The 17598-nt window shown below is 48.0% G+C and overlaps 4 protein-coding genes across 4 annotated transcripts; 2 read left to right on the top strand and 2 right to left on the bottom strand.

Moving 5' to 3' along the window:
• Positions 1 to 889: 889 nt before the first annotated feature.
• B0J16DRAFT_276259 (P-loop containing nucleoside triphosphate hydrolase protein) lies at positions 890 to 5206 on the bottom strand (the record flags this gene model as incomplete). The annotated part of the gene is made up of 3 exons (XM_046123732.1): positions 890 to 3903; positions 3962 to 4892; positions 5084 to 5206. 3 exons carry the CDS (start codon positions 5204 to 5206, stop codon positions 890 to 892), a joined length of 4068 nt encoding a protein of 1355 aa, XP_045978027.1.
• A 1242-nt stretch (positions 5207 to 6448) lies between these two features.
• On the top strand, positions 6449 to 8612 carry B0J16DRAFT_195405 (uncharacterized protein). The gene is made up of 4 exons (XM_046122873.1): positions 6449 to 7293; positions 7366 to 8065; positions 8117 to 8424; positions 8476 to 8612. The coding sequence occupies exons 1-4, from the start codon at positions 6870 to 6872 to the stop codon at positions 8529 to 8531; spliced, it is 1488 nt and encodes a 495-aa protein (XP_045978026.1). The 5' UTR covers positions 6449 to 6869; the 3' UTR covers positions 8532 to 8612.
• A 1970-nt stretch (positions 8613 to 10582) lies between these two features.
• On the top strand, positions 10583 to 12166 carry B0J16DRAFT_350675 (acyl-CoA N-acyltransferase). Its single transcript, XM_046129079.1, has 2 exons — positions 10583 to 11661; positions 11719 to 12166. The coding sequence occupies exons 1-2, from the start codon at positions 10651 to 10653 to the stop codon at positions 12079 to 12081; spliced, it is 1374 nt and encodes a 457-aa protein (XP_045978025.1). The 5' UTR covers positions 10583 to 10650; the 3' UTR covers positions 12082 to 12166.
• A 29-nt stretch (positions 12167 to 12195) lies between these two features.
• B0J16DRAFT_418956 (uncharacterized protein) lies at positions 12196 to 14432 on the bottom strand. The gene is made up of 3 exons (XM_046133800.1): positions 13601 to 14432; positions 12842 to 13551; positions 12196 to 12789 (listed from the first exon to the last, which is right to left on the bottom strand). Exons 1-3 carry the CDS (start codon positions 14272 to 14274, stop codon positions 12446 to 12448), a joined length of 1728 nt encoding a protein of 575 aa, XP_045978024.1. The 5' UTR covers positions 14275 to 14432; the 3' UTR covers positions 12196 to 12445.
• Positions 14433 to 17598: the final 3166 nt, after the last annotated feature.

The raw sequence follows: 17598 nt of genomic DNA, 5'->3' as shown, positions 1-17598 counted from the left end.
ACAGCACTAACGTCCCCGCTTGCGATCGTAACCTTGTTTTGTATGATTGGAGTGGATTGTTTTGGAGGCGATGATACGATGATACCTGTAAGAAGCTGAGGCTTGGATTTAATGCACCGAGCCAGATTGAGGGTATTGTAACTCGGGGAAAGAATGAGGGTGAAGCAACACGCAAGTCAAGGGGTTGATGGAAGCCACTCAAACAAGGCGGAAACTTGCAGTAAAGGATCACTTTTGAGGCTTGTGATAGGTTGAGCTTGGAGTTGTGTGCAGAAAGACCCTTGTACGATGTGACGTCGGGTTAGTTATTGGGGACTTGCAATACAGTACTATACAGTTTGTACTGAAGGTTGATCATGAGAGACGAGTTTCAAAGAATTGCCGTCATTATTAATAGTATTTCTCCTGATTCAACCTTGTCTCGCTTCTGCGTCTCAATTGTTTCGCAATCAAAGATGGACTCTCTAGTCCGCTTACCTAACCAGGACCTCATGTAAATACGAGTAAGTTATCTCCAAAAGTGCATGATATATCAGGTTGTCTACTGTTCACACAGATTCAGGGGATTGCAACCATAGCACGAGCTTTCTGGTGTGTCTGGGAGCCGTCCCATGACCAGGAACGTGGGCAAATCCCCTGAATTGACAGGTTGAATAGCTTCATCAAGTTGCACCCTCTACAATTAGTCTAGTAGGCTGAGACACTGGGAAAAGAGGTTGGAGGTCAGCTGGAGGTGTTGGAGTTGGATATGAACGTGGGGGTGAATTTCTCCAACTTTGTCTACCTACCCTAGGAAACCCGAGCTCACTATTGGATTCCAAGTTACACAAGACTATCATTATCAATATCAATTCTAGTTTTTCTACTGTAATTCAATTCTCTTATCAGATCAGTTTCCCAACATCTGCTGCAGGGCATTTGTGCGATAAGTTTCGCTTCTCTCCACCAACTCTTCGTGTCGACCCTTCTCTACAACCTTGCCTCCCTCAATCATAAAGATGACATCCGCCTTGCGCACGGTGTGAAGCCTGTGTGTAATGGCGATCACAGTGATACCTCGTGCTACACGCTCTAGTCCTTCTTGCAGAGCCCGTTCGCTCTCGGCGTCAAGTGCACTTGTGCTCTCGTCAAGCAAAAGCAGCTTCGGCTTACGCACGAGGGCTCGCGCAATCGCTAGGCGCTGTCTCTGACCGCCAGAGAGACGCGAACCATTAGGCCCGCATTCAGTATCGTAACCGTTGGGCAACTCCATAATAACGTTGTGGATATTGGCCAGCTTACATGCTTCATGGATCTCTTCGTCGCTTGGCTCGTGATCAGGAGTTGAGCCTAAAGCGACATTGAATCGGATCGTTCCGTCAAACAGAGCGCAGTCCTGAGGAACAACTGCTATGTCGTTACGGAACCCGGTTCCTTCACGTGCGCAGATATCAACACCATTGATCTCGACAGTCCCGCCTGATGGTCGGTACATACGTTGGACCAACGACATGATGGTCGATTTGCCAGCACCAGATGGTCCGACAAGACCAACAAACTGTCCACCAGGGATAGTGAATGACATGCCTGTGAGGATTTGAATATGAGGCCGGGCTGGATATGAGAATTTCACATCCTTGAACACGATCGTGGCCCCCTTGCCTCCGCTACTCTTCTCATGAGCTTCAGCCCGAGCTTCGAGATCATTTTCGGTATTCTCGATAGCGAGTGTCAGTTTGCCTTTTTTAGCCTCGTCCTTGGAAGATCCGAGATTGATCAAGCTCAGAATGCGGGAAGCGGCAGCCCTGGCTCGAGATACCTCAGGCGCAAGACTAAACATTTGACCCCAGAGCTGTGCACTAACAAGCATGCAGATGAGAATTATAAAGAATTCTCGTTGGCTAGCCTCGCCTGCAGTGATCCGAGTCGAACCCCACCAGTATGCGAAGGCATAAATCAAATTCCCGGTGCTGTTAGCGAGAGAGAGCCACAAGTTGGCGTACATAGAAGCCAATGCGATTTCCTTCCGAGGTGCCCTCAGAGCACGACGGTATGCGCTCATGACTTCCTCTTCTATCGATAGTGAAGAGATGGTTTTGAAAGAGTTTACAGCCTCGTTGGCAATGCCGACGGCTCCGGAGAAAGCTCCAGCATGGCGACGCTCAAACTTGGACAACGATCGAAGCTGCATGATGCCACAGCCAAGAAGGATAGGCACGATGACCAAGCATACGATGGCAATTTTCCAAGCGAGAATGTGTGAGAGGATGATGGCAACCAGAAAATTGACCACAATAGAAAAGATTGTGCCAATGATAGAACCGCTGAATCCGCCAACTGCTGCAGCATCCGTGGTGATGACAGACAGAAGCGCAGTGGGAGTGCGTCCTTCTGACTGATGCCAATCGAGGTCTTGTTCATATAGGGAGCGGAAGCAGAGGACTCGGATCTTGTACAACAACTTCTCAGCAACCACGCCGAAGCCAGTCCAGCTTGTGGTATTGGCCAATAATTCGACGCAGGCAATCATAAACCACATGCCTCCAAAGAACCTACCCGCCCAGCGAATATCTTGGACAGGATTGCAGGGGCTGATGTTGTCAATGGTGTAACCGAAGATTAGTCCAGATGAAGAGAATGTGAGCCCGACGATAGTGGCAGCAAAGAGACAAACAATGATGAGGAGAAGATAGGGTCGTACCATGCCGCCGATGGTCTTGATGACGACCCATGCAGACTTATTGGAGTCGAGAGCAGCGTCTGCTTCAGGAGGGGTATCCTTCTCCTCGGTTACTTGCACCTGAGAAGCATCTACCTCCTCCTTTCCGATGTTCTCAGCCTTCAGTTCTGCAACGGAGTCCTTTTCGGAGAAGGTACCATCAGCCCGTACGGTGCTTGTGGTAGATCCGGCGTCCTCCGAGTCAACTGTCTGTAGGCGTACCATACTGGCATATGAGCCATTACGAGCCATTAGTTCAAGATGGTTGCCTTGCTCGATGATTTCACCACTGTTCATGACGATGATGTTGTCGGCATTTTTGATAGTGGACAAACGATGGGCAATAGCAATGACGGTACGATTCTTCGCAATAGACTCGATGGCCATCTGGATGCGGTGCTCACTTGCGGAGTCGAGAGAAGCTGTGGCCTCATCCAGGATGAGGATCTTAGGATCGCGGATCAATGCTCGAGCAAGTGCAAGACGCTGTCGTTGACCGCCACTCACAAGCTTTCCGCCGGTACCGACCAGTGTTCCATAGCCATACTCCAATCTGTCAACGAAACCAGATGCGTCAGCAAGTCGAGCAGCCTCCTGAACTCGGTCAACTAGGTCAACCATCTCTTGCCCAAAGCTTTGAGCTGCTACCACGAGGTCATCACCCTGACGGAGCTTAGCGGCGAGCTCAGCAAGGCCAGTGCCAAGAATTGTGGGTTTGAATCTCCGATGCTCAGACTGGGGCGAGTTCAAGATGCCAAGGGCGATATTCTCGATGATTGACCGGTCCAGAAGAGAGGGTTCTTGCTGCACAAGACTCATGTGACTCCTCAGACCCTTGACATTCAGTTCTTTAAGATCATGTCCATCAAGGAGAACTGTGCCCTCAGTAGGGTCATAGATTCGAGATGTGAGGCCAGCAACAGTGGACTTTCCACTACCAGAAAGGCCGACGAGGGCGGTATGTTTACCAGCAGGACATTCGAAAGAGACTTTCTTCAACACCGGGTGGTGAGGTCGTGAAGCGTAGGCAAATGAAACATTCTTGAAAGATACACCTCCCTCTACCGATGTGAGATTCTTCCCCTTGTTGGACCCCGTGTCGATGGTAGCCGGACTGTCCATATCTTCACGAAGTTTTTCAAAAGATCCAACTGCAGCCCCAACGAGTGGCAACAAAGGGGCAATGCCACCAAGAACAACGCAGGCTAAAACAAGTCAGTCAATGGACCCGGCTCGTATATAAGCACATTAAGAATAACATACCGTCAACCAGCAAAAGAATCACAGTGTAAATATCACCAACAGAAGCATCGCCGTTACCCTCAACCATGTCGGCAATCTGCGTACTACCCTGCCAGAAGGCAAGTGCGTTTGCCGAGTAGGCAATGAAGTAGAGCAACCCGGCTTGAATGGCAGCAACGAAGGCTTTGTTAATTCCTTGCTTTCGTGCTCCCTTCATTCTCTCCGCAAAGATGGCCTCAAGTCGAGGACCCGCGCCAAAGGCTTGGACAACAGGGATATTGGCGAGGACTTCTGAGGCGATTGAAGAGGCCGAGGCGATCTTTTCGGACATGGCTGTTGCAAACTTTGCAGTAAAGATACTTCCTACAATAGCGAGCAGCATGAACGCAGGAACAAGTGATACAAGAATACCGGCGAGTGTAGTATTCTTGACAAATGCGACAACGTACGAAGAAACGAAGAAAGATGTGCAACCCATGATAATGCCGACTTTCTCCGAAGTACCAGACTGAATTGCCTGGATATCCGCATTGAGACGGGAGGTGATCTCTCCAGCTTGTCTCTTGTCAAAGAAGGTCGCATCTTGTAATAGGATACTCATGAAGTAGCGATCTCGAATGCGATTCTCGAGACGACGACTAAAAATAGACCAAGACACGATGTAGGTGTAAATGAGAGCAAAGCTAATCACTCCGATCCATGTGATCATGACAACTTTTTTGTTGATGCTGTCCTGAAGCTCTTTAGGCGAATATTGTGATGCAATCTCGCCGTTGTCGCAAGATGCAGTATTGAGATCGTTGACCAGTTGACCAAAAATGATACCCATTAGAGGAAACGGGGCACCGGCGGCGCATGCTGCGAGAGTTCCCACGATGAGAAGAAGGATATCGATCCATGTTGGGTTGGCGTAGAAGAGAAGTTGGAAATAGGTAAAGAACGAGCGTAGAGTCTGCGAAGAAATGTCAGTAGCTGTAAGAGTCGTACGCCGTTGTGAAGCTTGTGTACTATGTCAGCAAGACTGACCTTCTTCTTCTTCTTCTTTTCGGGTGGTGTTTGAGATGTTGCAGACACTGATGATGATCTTGTAGACGGCCGTGGCGAGTGGCTAAGTTGACGCTCAATGGTAGAGTTGTTGAGCACATCTACCACCGTCTCTGTAGCAGCAGCGCCGTCTTTTGCCGATTCATGATGCACAGGGCCATTAATACCAGATTCTTCTTTACTCATGGCGTTATCTTGTTGCTCTGGTGAAGGGGATGCCATTGTGAACGTGTAAGTCGCAAGACAGATAGTCTACGACTCGCGACCTCAAAAGGACAGAGATAAAGAAAGAGAAGAGAAGAGACGAGAAGAAAGAAGTCATGATGGGAAAGGGTATTGCGCCTCCACTAGATTTTGAGAACAAAACATCGGCTTTGGAGATCAGCCACTGAAGGCTATGGTCATCTTGGCAGTGAAGGCGACAAACCAAAAGCACCTTTCTCTCTGTCTTTTGATAGGCATGAGCTTCAGCCCTGGACGACCACTAGCGAGGAAACAGTTAAGAAGGCCGAGACGGAGAGGGACGGAGACGGAGACGGAGCAGAGCCTCTCACTCTAGTTCATCTTTAAAAAAGCATAATTTTACAGTCGGCTACTCTGGCCTTGGCTTGGCATCTCTAATGGGAATAAAGTCAGGGTGCTAGGGGAGCGAAGGATTGGAAAACCCCACTCAAGGAAAGAATAAAGTGTGGAAGATGATGTGGATGTTGAAAGGGAATTGGATAGCTATAGAGTAAAGACAAGTCCATGCTGTATCTCAAAGACCGTTATATACAGTCAAAATACAGCTCAAGATTAGGGGACCCAAATGTGGATTGGGTACCATTGACTTTTATTCTCACGGTCTTTTAACAGTAGGAAGAATAAATGTGCTATTTTCTAATGAGAATTCCTCTGTGATTTCCTTACCAAGCCAAGAAGTTGGTCCACAAGTGGGCGGGACAAACCAATTCGAACTGTCAAGGATGCTTCGGATCAGATAATTTTTCTCAGTCGTGCACTGGCTCAACTGACAACCCTCAATTCTGATTTGTGTGGCAGCCTGGGTCGAGTTATCAGATCGGCCTAGGTTTGATTCCGCGCTTCGGAATTTTGAATTAGGCTGGTATAGAAACAGTTTCAGTGAGTGATGGCCGTAATTGTTGACAAGGGACGATATTCTCGTCAATGCTTATGAAACAATATTTCTAACCATATAATCAATAACATGGGCATTAGAGGCCTTTACTGAGAACTTGAAAATCCATAGCTCAATTCCACTGTCAAAGATGCTGTACTTGTTGCCCTTGACACATCCTTGTCATTTCTCAAATAGCAAAAGGAGATCGGCCTAACTTCTCTCTCCGTGCTGATTTTAAGGACTGCGCTACAAGTCGTTAGTTCTAAGATCGTCGCACACAAAGTGGAAACATTACGAGGAACCGATCAGATAACGGTATTCTTCATGACTAAGCGGGTGTGTCTCTTCCGTCGGATCTGATAATTCTTGTCCTCATCCCTCAGTGGCTGGCTGTAGCTGTCTTGGACGGATCTGATAACTTTAACTCCACATCTCTAGCATCTTCTACAGTAGGAGTCTCCCCCAACATCCATCATGGCAATGGAGCATGCCCCGCTACTGGCCGGGAGAATCTCTCATGTTACTGGCTGTGTCTGATTCATTCTATCACTCATGATGGGGAACTGGGATCTGTCATGACGGAAATCCAGGAGATGATCCCTTGTTCGACCAAGGGGCCGGTCTTGGTCCGATCGGTTTTGAGAACTCTCACCCGAGTACGATACCGAGCATCCCTCCCACCTCGTTTCTCCCTCTATAACAGCCCCAACTATTTCTTTCTTCTTGCCCAATCTTCAACCCTCCAGTTAATCCATCCCTCAGCTCATGATCGTCTCTCGAATATCTGCCAAATTCCCGGAACGACTCTCCAAAGCCTCCCACGCTACTTGCACTCAGACAAGACGTCCTTTTATATCCCGAACTTCCTCCCCAACTATCATCACGTTCAAACATCAGATCCGTGCAGTGTCTGTTCTGACACCGTCCTATTCCCGACCTACCCATAAAAATCGGTTCAGAATCCATTCAGTCAAAACGTTTGCTACAATGGGATCACTTCCTGAAACATCCAACACTGTTCGTGTCCTTATTCTCGGAGGTTGCTATGGTGGTCTCTCTGCCGCCGTCAACCTGTTGGATCTGAGTCAGGGTTACTCTCCCCGCATGAACTCTGAGCCTTACACCCACCATCCCAACCTGCCTACCTTCAACATCGAGATTACCATTGTTGACGAGCGAGATGGTTACTGTAAGTCCCTTTTGCTTAGATCCTCATCCGACTCGACCTCTATAGATATCCTCAGACACTGACAAATTGCAGACCACCTGATCGGTTCTCCCATGGCCCTTGCCGACTCTGCCTACTCCAAGAAGAACTGGGTCAAGTACTCTGACATCCCAGGTCTCAAGGACCCGAGCATAAACATTATCCAAGGCTCAGTCACTAGTGTTGACCCTGCTACCAAAAGAGCTACTGTATCAGCGCATCTTACCCAAGAGAAAAGCACTTTAGAGTACGACTATCTTGTTGCCGCCACTGGCCTGCGCCGTGTCTGGCCTGTTGTGCCACAGTCTCTGACCCGAAAGCAATACCTCCTCGAAGCCGAAAACCATATCAACGCGGTTGACAATGCGAAGCACGGTGTCGTTGTGGTCGGTGGAGGTGCTGTCGGCATTGAGATGGCAGCTGAACTGAAGATGGTCAAGCCTCATCTCGACGTGACTCTTGTTCACTCTCGTGATAAGCTTCTCTCATCTGAGGGTCTTCCGGATGAGACCAAGGACGTTGCTCTTGAGCTGCTCCGTGAGAGTGGTGTTGAAGTTCTTATGAACCACCGCCTGGCTTCTAAGAACAAGGTCGAGACGACCGATGGCAGCGAGAAGTACGATGTTGAGTTCACCAACGGCCACAAGATGGCTGCCAGCGTGGTTATCATGGCCATTTCTAGGAGCGTTCCCACATCTACATATCTTCCTACATCAGCGCTCGACGAGGATGGGTACGTCAAGATCAAGCCCAGGTAAGTCAAACAATTCCAACCTACCCTCTTCAATCATTAACATCTTTCTAGCCTGCAATTAGAGGAAGGTACACCAAATGCTGAATTCCACTATGCGGCTGGCGATATCACCAAGTGGCCTGGCATTAAGCGATGTGGCGGAGCTATGCATCACGGCCATTACATAGCACAAAACATCCACCAAAGCATCCTCAGCCACCGAGCCGGCCACGTTCCCTCATATAAGGAAATTGCAGTATACCCTCCTGTTATTGGTCTGGCTGTCGGCAAGAAGGCTGTTGCTTCTAGTCCCGATTCCGGTACCGTAGCTGGCGAGGATGTTCTTCAGTCTTGCTTCCGAGATGATCTAGGATGGACAAGTAAGTAATATCTGGCCTGCACTTGGAAACATGTTACTGACATGGTTATAGTTTGCTGGAACTATATGCAGCTTGGCGGCCGCAAGACTGATGAGGCTAAGGCTTAAGGGTAAATAATTACGGGGTTTGGCGTTGGAATCAGATAGACAATCTGGCAAGATAGGATATGATTGTGCATTATATTGAATGACTCTTTTGATCATGATTGTTGATATCCTTTTGCGTGAATCTCGCTTTAATGACGCACAATGAAGTTCTTATGCCGTCTCTGGGATGCCGCCTCGTTGCAGTAGATTTGTTTCAAGGCGTTCTCCTGTTTGGCTAAATTGTTGTAAATCCCTCGCTACCGCCCCTTCATAAATTATTCTCAAAATAACGAAATGGAATCAACGATATTGGTGGATGGAAGATCCTACGCCAGGCAGTGCAGGAAATAGCGACCTCTCCATATACGAGACATGGGTACCTACATACGGTTTTACATTGACTAGACCTTTGTCACTTAGTCGGATGACTTGTCATGCACGTGTGATTTGGAAATGATATACCTAGCTGGGTACTTGATAGAAATTAAGGTTATACTGTTGAACCATATTCTGGATTTCGGTCCGTTGTTGAACCGTTATCATGAGATATATGGTAATTTCCTGTCATATTTTACATTCCTATTCTCTGCAGTCTTTCCATCCAACAAGAGGGAGAGTTTGGAAGCCCTAATGTATCGGTGTCGAATAAGTTACCTGTTCAGCTGCCCATTATCGTGCATTCGCCACGCTTGGTTTTTCCCGTATTGGCCAGACACTCGCCGGCTAAAAGGCGAAGGAAGGAGGTGGGGAATGGAAAGAAATATAAACAGTCTCAATTAGCGGAGGACTGTGTGTACTCCTAGATATGATCCAGGAGACCAGACTGTTGTTTATATAGGATATGACTGACACCTGATGGCCCGGAGCGATCGCTTAATCTTTCGGGCAAGTATTGATTGATAAAGAATTATCAGATCGGCAAAGCCGCAGGATTGGGATCTGCGACACCGTTTGTCATGTGAGTTCTGTACCTGTGTGTCGGTAGCAGGGCCGACAGGGATAATGAAGATCATGCAGGAAGCATCCTTCAGGGTATCAATGTTATTGATGAGAGTTCAGCAAGAGATATATGTTTCAAAACCTGTGCTTTACTTGTTTACCTTAGATTACAGAGTTTAGTAGTAAGCTGTGAATATCTCGTGTGCAATTTGAGGCTGGCCACTTCAATATTCTTGCTCATATGTCATACGATTCCAAGTTTGTGTTGATGCTATATAAGACGCCACCACCTTGAGCTGTGCATGATAGACTGAGCCCTACAGAAATTGCGAATATTTTAAGAGAGCACACAGTGAAATAGCCCGAGGTGTTTCTTGTCTCCTCTTCCATATCCTTCACTCCCCAGCTTCTTGTAAAGCACAGTGATTGGAGTTAGATAACTCGGCAGGCTCTACATAAACTACCCATACAATCCTCGGAAACTTTGTTCCAAGATGCCCCTGGCGAGTGACGTTCCATCAGACCATAATTTCTCCGTTAGGACGCAGCCGATGCATCTTGCAAGGGCCTTTTACCAAGCTCTAGTGGAGTGGCTCGAGTGGGAATACTTAGCGTTGTTGCGCGGTTTATCAGATCCTGCTAACGAGCGGTCAAAATTGGCAATACTACGTAAATTTTGATCAAGACCCTGAAGTCCGAAGACCGGATGACGAAAGGGGGGGGGGGGGGTGTGCAGGAAGAAAAAGAAATTTTGGTGTACAGGGGTTCGAGTTATCAGATCCGCTCAGGTCCACTTGATAATATTCACCCTGATCAGTGTTGGTTTGCACCAGACTAGTCGTAGTAGGCCATCTGCCAGCCATACGATTTGACTGAATGGTTCCGGTATTACGTTGTAGAAGGCGTTTCGTGACTGCGACTAGCCTGACTTCTACTCTCTCGACGCGCAAGAGCCGAGCGACCTGAATTTGCCGGAATTCACGGGTACGATACGGGACCAGTTCAGAATGGAGCACCTTACCTTGCTCGCTAGCTCTGTGATGTCGAGCTTGTTCCGAAGTGGAGGGCCGACATGGATGCGTTCTCTCATATGCAGCTCGCTATCCTACTGCGAATAGCTTCTCGGTATGGTAGAATTCTTCTCCCTCTCCTCTCCCACGTTTTTTCTAATCTTGAGTTTGTTACACCAGCTGCGATAATAATGTCGACACCACCCGGAACATTCTCCAATCTCAAAGCTGGCGAGACTATCGTCAAGCTTCCTCATCCGTACCAGACCGAGTACACCATCGAGGCAGCCTCAACACCACTTGGTGTGAACACACCTGTCTACAAGCTTATCCAGAACAATTCTGCGTCAACCAAGAGTCTGCCTTTCGACCTTCACCACCCCGATCTCATTTTCTCTGATCCAATTGATCTCAAGTCGAGCGAGCTCCCACCCCAATCCAATAACAGCCCTTGGGCCCGGGCTCGTCGTTCACCATGTGTCACCGTTTACTGGAATGAAGCTGAAGCGCCAACGTTGGCACAGATCTGGCTGCTTACATATGCTCTCTTCACGGTGAGGACGAACGTGGAGTCATATCGACTAGAGCTCCGGGGCGCCAATGCCACTATTCTGGGCCATCAGCTTATGGCAGTTTTGCTTGCGATTGACCACCCTCTCAAAGGCCGAGAAAGGCGTCAAGTCTCGACAAGCACTGATGAAAGCCTTGTTCTTCTGTTGCGAAGCACCTTCTGGCAGGGCGCTGGATCGCCCTTCGGACCCCGACCTGCTTGGTGCCCAGCCGAATCGCCCGCGTCTCTGCCAGCTTCGAGTCCCCTCGGATCCTACCCTCTGACTCCTCTCCATAACACGACGACCATCACACTGGCTGGTGATCCCGATGATCCTGAGCGAGTTCAGCAGTCGTGGCATCCAGTCAGGCCGGCCAAGCCCGCACCTGGCTCAACAGTGTATAGTCGATGGATTCCTCACCTCAACGAAACCTTCTCCATGGTTTCTGTCGACTTAAATGATGCTGAGCATGTGCGCTTATTCCATGAATGGCAAAACGACCCTCGCGTTTCCCAAGGTTGGAATCTTACTGGCACTCTGGAACAACATCAAGACTATCTGCGCAGGGTGCACGATGATCCTCATGTGGTTGCTCTCCTTGCCAAGTGGGACGATGTTAACTTCGCATACTTTGAGGTCTACTGGGCCAAGGTTTGTTCATTCCCATCCTCTGCTTCTTCTACAGGTTCTGATTCTTTCTGTGACCAGGAGGACCGCCTCGGTGGTTATTTCAACGCCGGTGATTTCGACCGCGGTCGTCATTCACTTGTAGGTGATGTTCGTTTCCGGGGACCACACCGAGTGTCTGCATGGTGGAGTAGTTTGATGCACTATCTATACCTCGACGACCCTCGCACGATGTTTGTGGTGGGTGAAACCCAGGAGACAAACACCACCATTGTTATGTATGATTTCGTTCATGGCTCTGGGCTGGATAAGTTGGTTGATCTACCACATCAGCGAAGTGCTTTTGTTCGCTCTTCCCGTGAACGCTTCTTCCAGCTGTGCCCACTTACAGACAATGAGAAAGTTGTCGCCGGTACGAAACTCGGGCTTGTACCTAAGCTGTAAGAGAGGGGTTGATTCGGGTTATTGGGGGTTAGTATTGTATATAGATAGTCGAGAATATAGTCAAGGAAAGTGATTTAAACAGTCAATATACTAAAATACATAATATTCATTTATCGCACATGAAGTTGAGAGTTGTGTTGGGCAGGCAGGCACGAAACTGTGTGCCAGGGTCACCTTTCCCCCAAAAACAACAAAAACAAAGCGGTAGTCACTTGATTTCAACATCACAGCTTCCGGTTTCTCGTTAAGCTCTATCCTCTTTTATCTATAAAGACCCTGTGTATTAAACTCCTTCACAGTTTTATAACGCTTTTCGCCGTCCGAATTCACGCTTCGACCCAATTCAAACCAGTCTTTGCTTATGTTACAGCTTCGATGCCTTTTCCTGCTTTCGTAGGAGCTCATCACCCAGCTTTGCCATCTCGAACTTGCGCACTTTACCACTTCCTGTCAGGGGAACTGTCGCAGGTACATTATCATCTCCCAGCCAGAAAACGTGAGCTGGCGACTTGTGGCCACCGAGTCTCTTGCGGCACCAGTCCTTGAGCTCTTCAAATGCTGGCTTCTGATGACCGTCGGCCAGCTCAACAAAAGCACCTACGACTTCACCATAATGCTTGTTCTTGAGACCAACCACAATGGCACGAGTAACGGCAGGATGGTCCATCAAACGTTCTTCGATTTCGAGCGGATAGATGTTCTCTCCACCTATTGGTACCGGTTAGTTGGTCATTCTTCTCTCCCAATATTTTAAACTTGCCTCTGATAATGATGTCTTTGAAACGACCGGTAATCGAACAATACCCATTCGCATCAAACACAGCTTCATCACCGGTATGAAGCCAAAGAATGCCCGAACCATCCCGGACCATGGTTTCGTTAGTCTTCTCCGAGTTGTTCCAGTACCCCGCCTGGAGCTGGTAACCGCCAATACAAAGTTCTCCACGCTCACCGATGGGGACAATGTTTCCGTCACGATCAACAATCTTGGCTTTGGCATGGGGCATTAGCGTACCGACAGTTGTCAGTCGAGTATCGATGGAATCGTCGGTAAATGCGTTGAAGCAAGTGGGTGATGCTTCAGTAAGACCGTAGCTGCTGGTGAATTCAGTCATTCCGAACCGGTTGACAAGAAGCTCCATTAAATATCGCGGCACTGGTGCACCAGCAATAATCCCAGTGCGCAGATTATCACAATTGAAGTTGTCGGGCCATTTGGCTTGGAAGAGCGAGTCGAACATGGCGGGAACTCCATGAACAGCAGTGCATTGCTCATCGGAGATTGCTTGGAGCGTTGCCTGGATATCAAAGACCTCAGCTGGATAAACAATCTTGCCGCCGTGAGTGATGACAGCAAGAAGACCAAGCACCAAGCCAAAGCAGTGGAACAGTGGTGGTGGGCAACACAGTACATCAACAGGTCCAAGACGCATGCGATCGCCAATAAACCGAGAATTATTAACCAAGTTACTACGAATTGGTCAGCAAACGTCCCTGGCTCTTAAGAATGCTTACTTACTGGTGTGTGAGCATAGCAGCCTTGGGGAGTCCGGTTGTGCCGCTTGTAAATTGAAGATTGACCACTTGATGAGGGAGCACCTTCGTCATGGCTTGGTACAATCTTTGATGGTTTCGTCGACGCCCGGCATTTACCAAACCTTCATAGGTCTCATACTTGCCGGTTTCATCTCCCCGAAGCATCACAACCTTGGGGGCTGTCTTTTTGTTTTCGAGCTGCTGTAGCAATTGCGTTTGATCGAGCCGACCGATTCGTGGTGTTGTGAACAGAACTTTACTATCAGAAAACTTCAGGCCATACATAGCCTCAGTTGGGGTATATGTGTTGTTCAGAATGACGAGGATGGCACCGATCTTGGCCACAGCGAAGAAGACAGCAGCATATTGTTCACAGTTTCCAGCCATGATTGCGACGCGGTCACCAACCCCAATCCCCATATCTAGCAGAGATTGCGCCAAAGAAGAGCTCTGCTGGCTCAGCTCGTTATACGTCCAGCGAGCACCGGTCCATGGGATGACAAGACACTCCTGGTTGCCATGCTGGTATGTTTGCAGCTCAAGAAGCTCGCCCAATGTAAAGTCAACAAGCGGAGGATCTACAGGGCCTTCGAGCACCGAGAGCTTCTGTTGTTGCCGAGATGGCGAGGAGGGTACGTTTGTGATTTCGGTCGCCATGCTGGGAGCTGGATAAGTTGGGATCACTTCTGGTCGAAACACTTGGAAGGAAGTACCACTACAAGAGGTTGCGAGAAATCGTACTTAAGAGGAACCGCAGTGGGTAACTATCAAGGGTCCTCCCTTGCAATCATATACGTGCAAGCTGAACGGAGGCTATCAACGCTTGCCCATCCGTATCAACCCGCCATGATAGCTTGCCCCACTGTCAGTGCCGTACTCCGTCCAGGCCCATGCTTTAGGATGGAATCGAAGCCAATTGTGGAATCAAGCGCGTACATCAAGAGCCGGATGACGCCGGGGCTTGCTAGAGTCCAGCCGTTGCGGCAATTATCGTGGTCCGTCGGTGGTTAAGGGGAAGACGCCGTTTGACGCCAAGTATCGCCATCGGCGTCATCTTGTTCTTACATCTTAACCAAGGTGTCTTGGTATGGGCAGTTGATCGACACTGATTGCTTCGTCTGATTGGTATCAATTCCAACATCGTTTAGGAAAGTTATCAAGAGCAAAGCTCTGTCTGAGGCCAGGCAGGCCCTAGGGCCTAGTTCCAGTGTGACGGAACTCCTGTCGATGCTACGCCATCCTTGTGCATTACTTCATCGCGTTGATGTTACGGTGCCATCTCATCGCACTAGCTTTTCATTCGATCCATTACGCCAGGCCAAGCCATACCAATATTCTTTTAGTGGCTTTTTGGTTCGGAGTATCTAATCTGATCATCAGATAAGATGAGTCGCCCACCAAACCCAGAGCCAAGGCCGAGGTGTTTCTACGCCCACGCCCCTAAGCGAGATCGGCCCACGCAGGAAAATTTTTATCTGATCAGTTGCAGTTCCGCATATGCGTATGGGTACAGGCATCGGACGCAACCCCAAGGAGGAATCAAATTACGTCCACAATTGGAAGCTAAGGCTTTAAAGACCGTTGGATTGTTAAAGTACGATTCTCGACTGTTAGTCTGTCCAAGTGGTATTCGTAGTGACAAATCGGTAGGCTTGATTTTGACGAAAGCCATGCTGTGTAGTGAAATGGCTGTCATGGCATATTTTCTTTTATACAGAGCCTCTAATTATGACAACAATTCTCGTCCACTGGCCTCAAGTAAAACTTACTATTATTTGTACCACATTCTGGTCTTCAGTTCCCAGATTTGATCTGCGAATGCGTATCATCAACGGTATTCCAGCACGGACTTAAGTTTCACGGTAAAGAATCTGAAGTTCAGCCGTCAAGTTCATTTACTCTCACGGTTGACACCCTTGAGGCCACGACTATCATTTGACCATAGAACATCGCAATCATGACGAAGTGTTTTCTTTGTGAGATGTCAGTGGTTTTCTTCTCCCGGCTAGCCATCGTCATTATTTCGGGCATGGTACGCTTGTGTTTTTGAGCCTGATAACCACTTTACGCAGGATGCAGATCTGCACATCAAGACACAACATCTATTGCTCCTCTTTCCAGAGGCACCGGCAAGAGTGAAGGTTCGTGCGACTAGCGCACATTGTGAAGCTTTAATAGAAGGCAAAGTCGAATAGAGAATACGGCGTAGCTCAAGACTATCGCTAAGGTTTAATAGCCTAGCATAATCCCTGTCATGTAAAGGGGACGGAAGTCATGAGATAAGTGGTATAAGCCCACTGTTCTTTGTCATGACTTCTTTCCCGCCAATGGAGGTTGGACTTTTGTCAAGTCATGATCTTCTGTTTTGAGCACTGCGCTGCACATAACTGGTGAGCATGTGTGAACTCATCATGACTCCCATACGAAGTGTATGTGGTTGCAGGATGGGTTGATATCTGTCGAAGGGCTATATGGACTTATTACTCGACATCATCTAGAGTAACATGGGCCACAATCTTTCTCCGTTGTCGTTTCTCAGCGGCTGGTGCTGGAAGGGCTCTCTGGTTTGTCCTTGTCTGAATGATGATTTATGCGTACCCAATTACTTCAGCTTTGTGCTCCTCTCACAACAACGCGATATCCACCGACGAAGCTTCACAGCATTAACTGTGCCATAGTATACCATAGTTTGATCTCACCATTTACAAGATGGCCTGCCTGGCCCAGCTATGTGTGAAAGCCCGAATCTCCCTCGCCGCCAACTCGGGATACATGATACCTGATTCAAGCTCACTCGCTTGGTGCTATTTCTCATGTATTCCACCGCTGAAATCATGTTATTGATCGTGCTAATTAACTACCTGCCATGCCGAAGTTGCAAATACTTTACCTCATGGCTACAGTCTCATTCATCATGGGTCTAAAAGACAAGGACTGCAAGGGTTATAGCCGTCATGGCTCTCATGGCCTATGAGGGTCAAACTCACCTATGACAGCGACAGTTCCATTACCGCTACCAATCGCAATGCGTTTCTTAATCCTTTCCCACATTGCTGTTTGTGTAAGACCATCGCTTCACATCGTTCCAGCAACAGTAGGAGCATTACTCGTGACCTGAAAGCTTGAAACACGTCAGCTAGCGTTTCATGGATACTGGGACTTGATCTCCATATCGAGAACACCTATACAGGCAAGATACGATGAGCATGTTTGTCCCGTTAGAGAAGAAGACCATTCTCACTTAGGCCAGTATCATGCCCTGGGTAACCGTGAACGTCAAAGGCTTGCGGAACGCTCCAGATAGGCGGTCTCTCATACGACTTAACAGAAGCCGATACCGTGTTGTCTGGCAACTATTGGTAAAGTATGCAGCGTGAACCTCAATGAAGACTTAGGTTTAATAAGAATGTAATACCATATCTCGATTGGCATCAGCCTTGGAATCCAGTTACTTGGACTATAAGCAAATTATAGCCAGTTTTGTCAGGGATCAAGCATATTCGGCTACACACTCCATTACCCTTAGTAGATGTACCAGAGGCTCGAACACCTAGAGTTGGAACGACATAAATTAGCTTACCAGTAGAATGTTTGACCATTCTGTTATACCGTTATTTGTCGAAGATATAATATCAGGCAATAGCCAGAATACTCTGTTGTTCCTCTGATCAAAATTAATCATGGGCATCTTCCCAAGTAGCTCTACTAGGTACTGGACGAGTAATGGTGTAGTACGCATTCTCCCCAACCTAACCTCAGGCCTATATACTAGTCGGGATGGTGGTCTTACTGATTGAATCCAGGACAACCGTTGATTGAGCTGCACATTTACCCCCATTTCTAAAAATGAGTACCAATTACGTGTTCCTCGAGCCTAGCTTCACATAGTACAATATGCCAACCCAGTTTTAGAGTTATACTGAACTGCGTAAATACATTAAAGTATCTTTTCTTGTCTATAGGATTTGAAGTTACTGTGGC

The sequence above is a fragment of the Fusarium flagelliforme genome, assembly GCF_020744385.1.
Source record: "Fusarium flagelliforme strain FIESC 12 MPI-CAGE-AA-0113 chromosome Unknown B0J16scaffold_8, whole genome shotgun sequence".
Lineage (NCBI taxonomy): Eukaryota > Fungi > Ascomycota > Sordariomycetes > Hypocreales > Nectriaceae > Fusarium > Fusarium flagelliforme.
This window is presented reverse-complemented; position numbering and strand designations above follow the sequence as displayed.

What these genes read in the sequence shown, in the direction of transcription:
- B0J16DRAFT_195405 (XM_046122873.1), top strand. Translation starts at nt 6,870, where the DNA reads ATGATCGTCTCTCGAATATCTGCCAAATTCCCGGAACGACTCTCCAAA. An exon ending in TGACGAGCGAGATGGTTACT is followed by an intron (nt 7,294 to 7,365) that starts GTAAGTCCCTTT and finishes GACAAATTGCAG; the next exon opens with ACCACCTGATCGGTTCTCCC. An exon ending in TACGTCAAGATCAAGCCCAG is followed by an intron (nt 8,066 to 8,116) that starts GTAAGTCAAACA and finishes ACATCTTTCTAG; the next exon opens with CCTGCAATTAGAGGAAGGTA.
- B0J16DRAFT_350675 (XM_046129079.1), top strand. Translation starts at nt 10,651, where the DNA reads ATGTCGACACCACCCGGAACATTCTCCAATCTCAAAGCTGGCGAGACT. An exon ending in TTGAGGTCTACTGGGCCAAG is followed by an intron (nt 11,662 to 11,718) that starts GTTTGTTCATTC and finishes TTCTGTGACCAG; the next exon opens with GAGGACCGCCTCGGTGGTTA.
- B0J16DRAFT_418956 (XM_046133800.1), bottom strand. Translation starts at nt 14,274, where the DNA reads ATGGCGACCGAAATCACAAACGTACCCTCCTCGCCATCTCGGCAACAA. An exon ending in GCTGCTATGCTCACACACCA is followed by an intron (nt 13,552 to 13,600) that starts GTAAGTAAGCAT and finishes ACCAATTCGTAG; the next exon opens with TAACTTGGTTAATAATTCTC. An exon ending in CAAAGACATCATTATCAGAG is followed by an intron (nt 12,790 to 12,841) that starts GCAAGTTTAAAA and finishes CGGTACCAATAG; the next exon opens with GTGGAGAGAACATCTATCCG.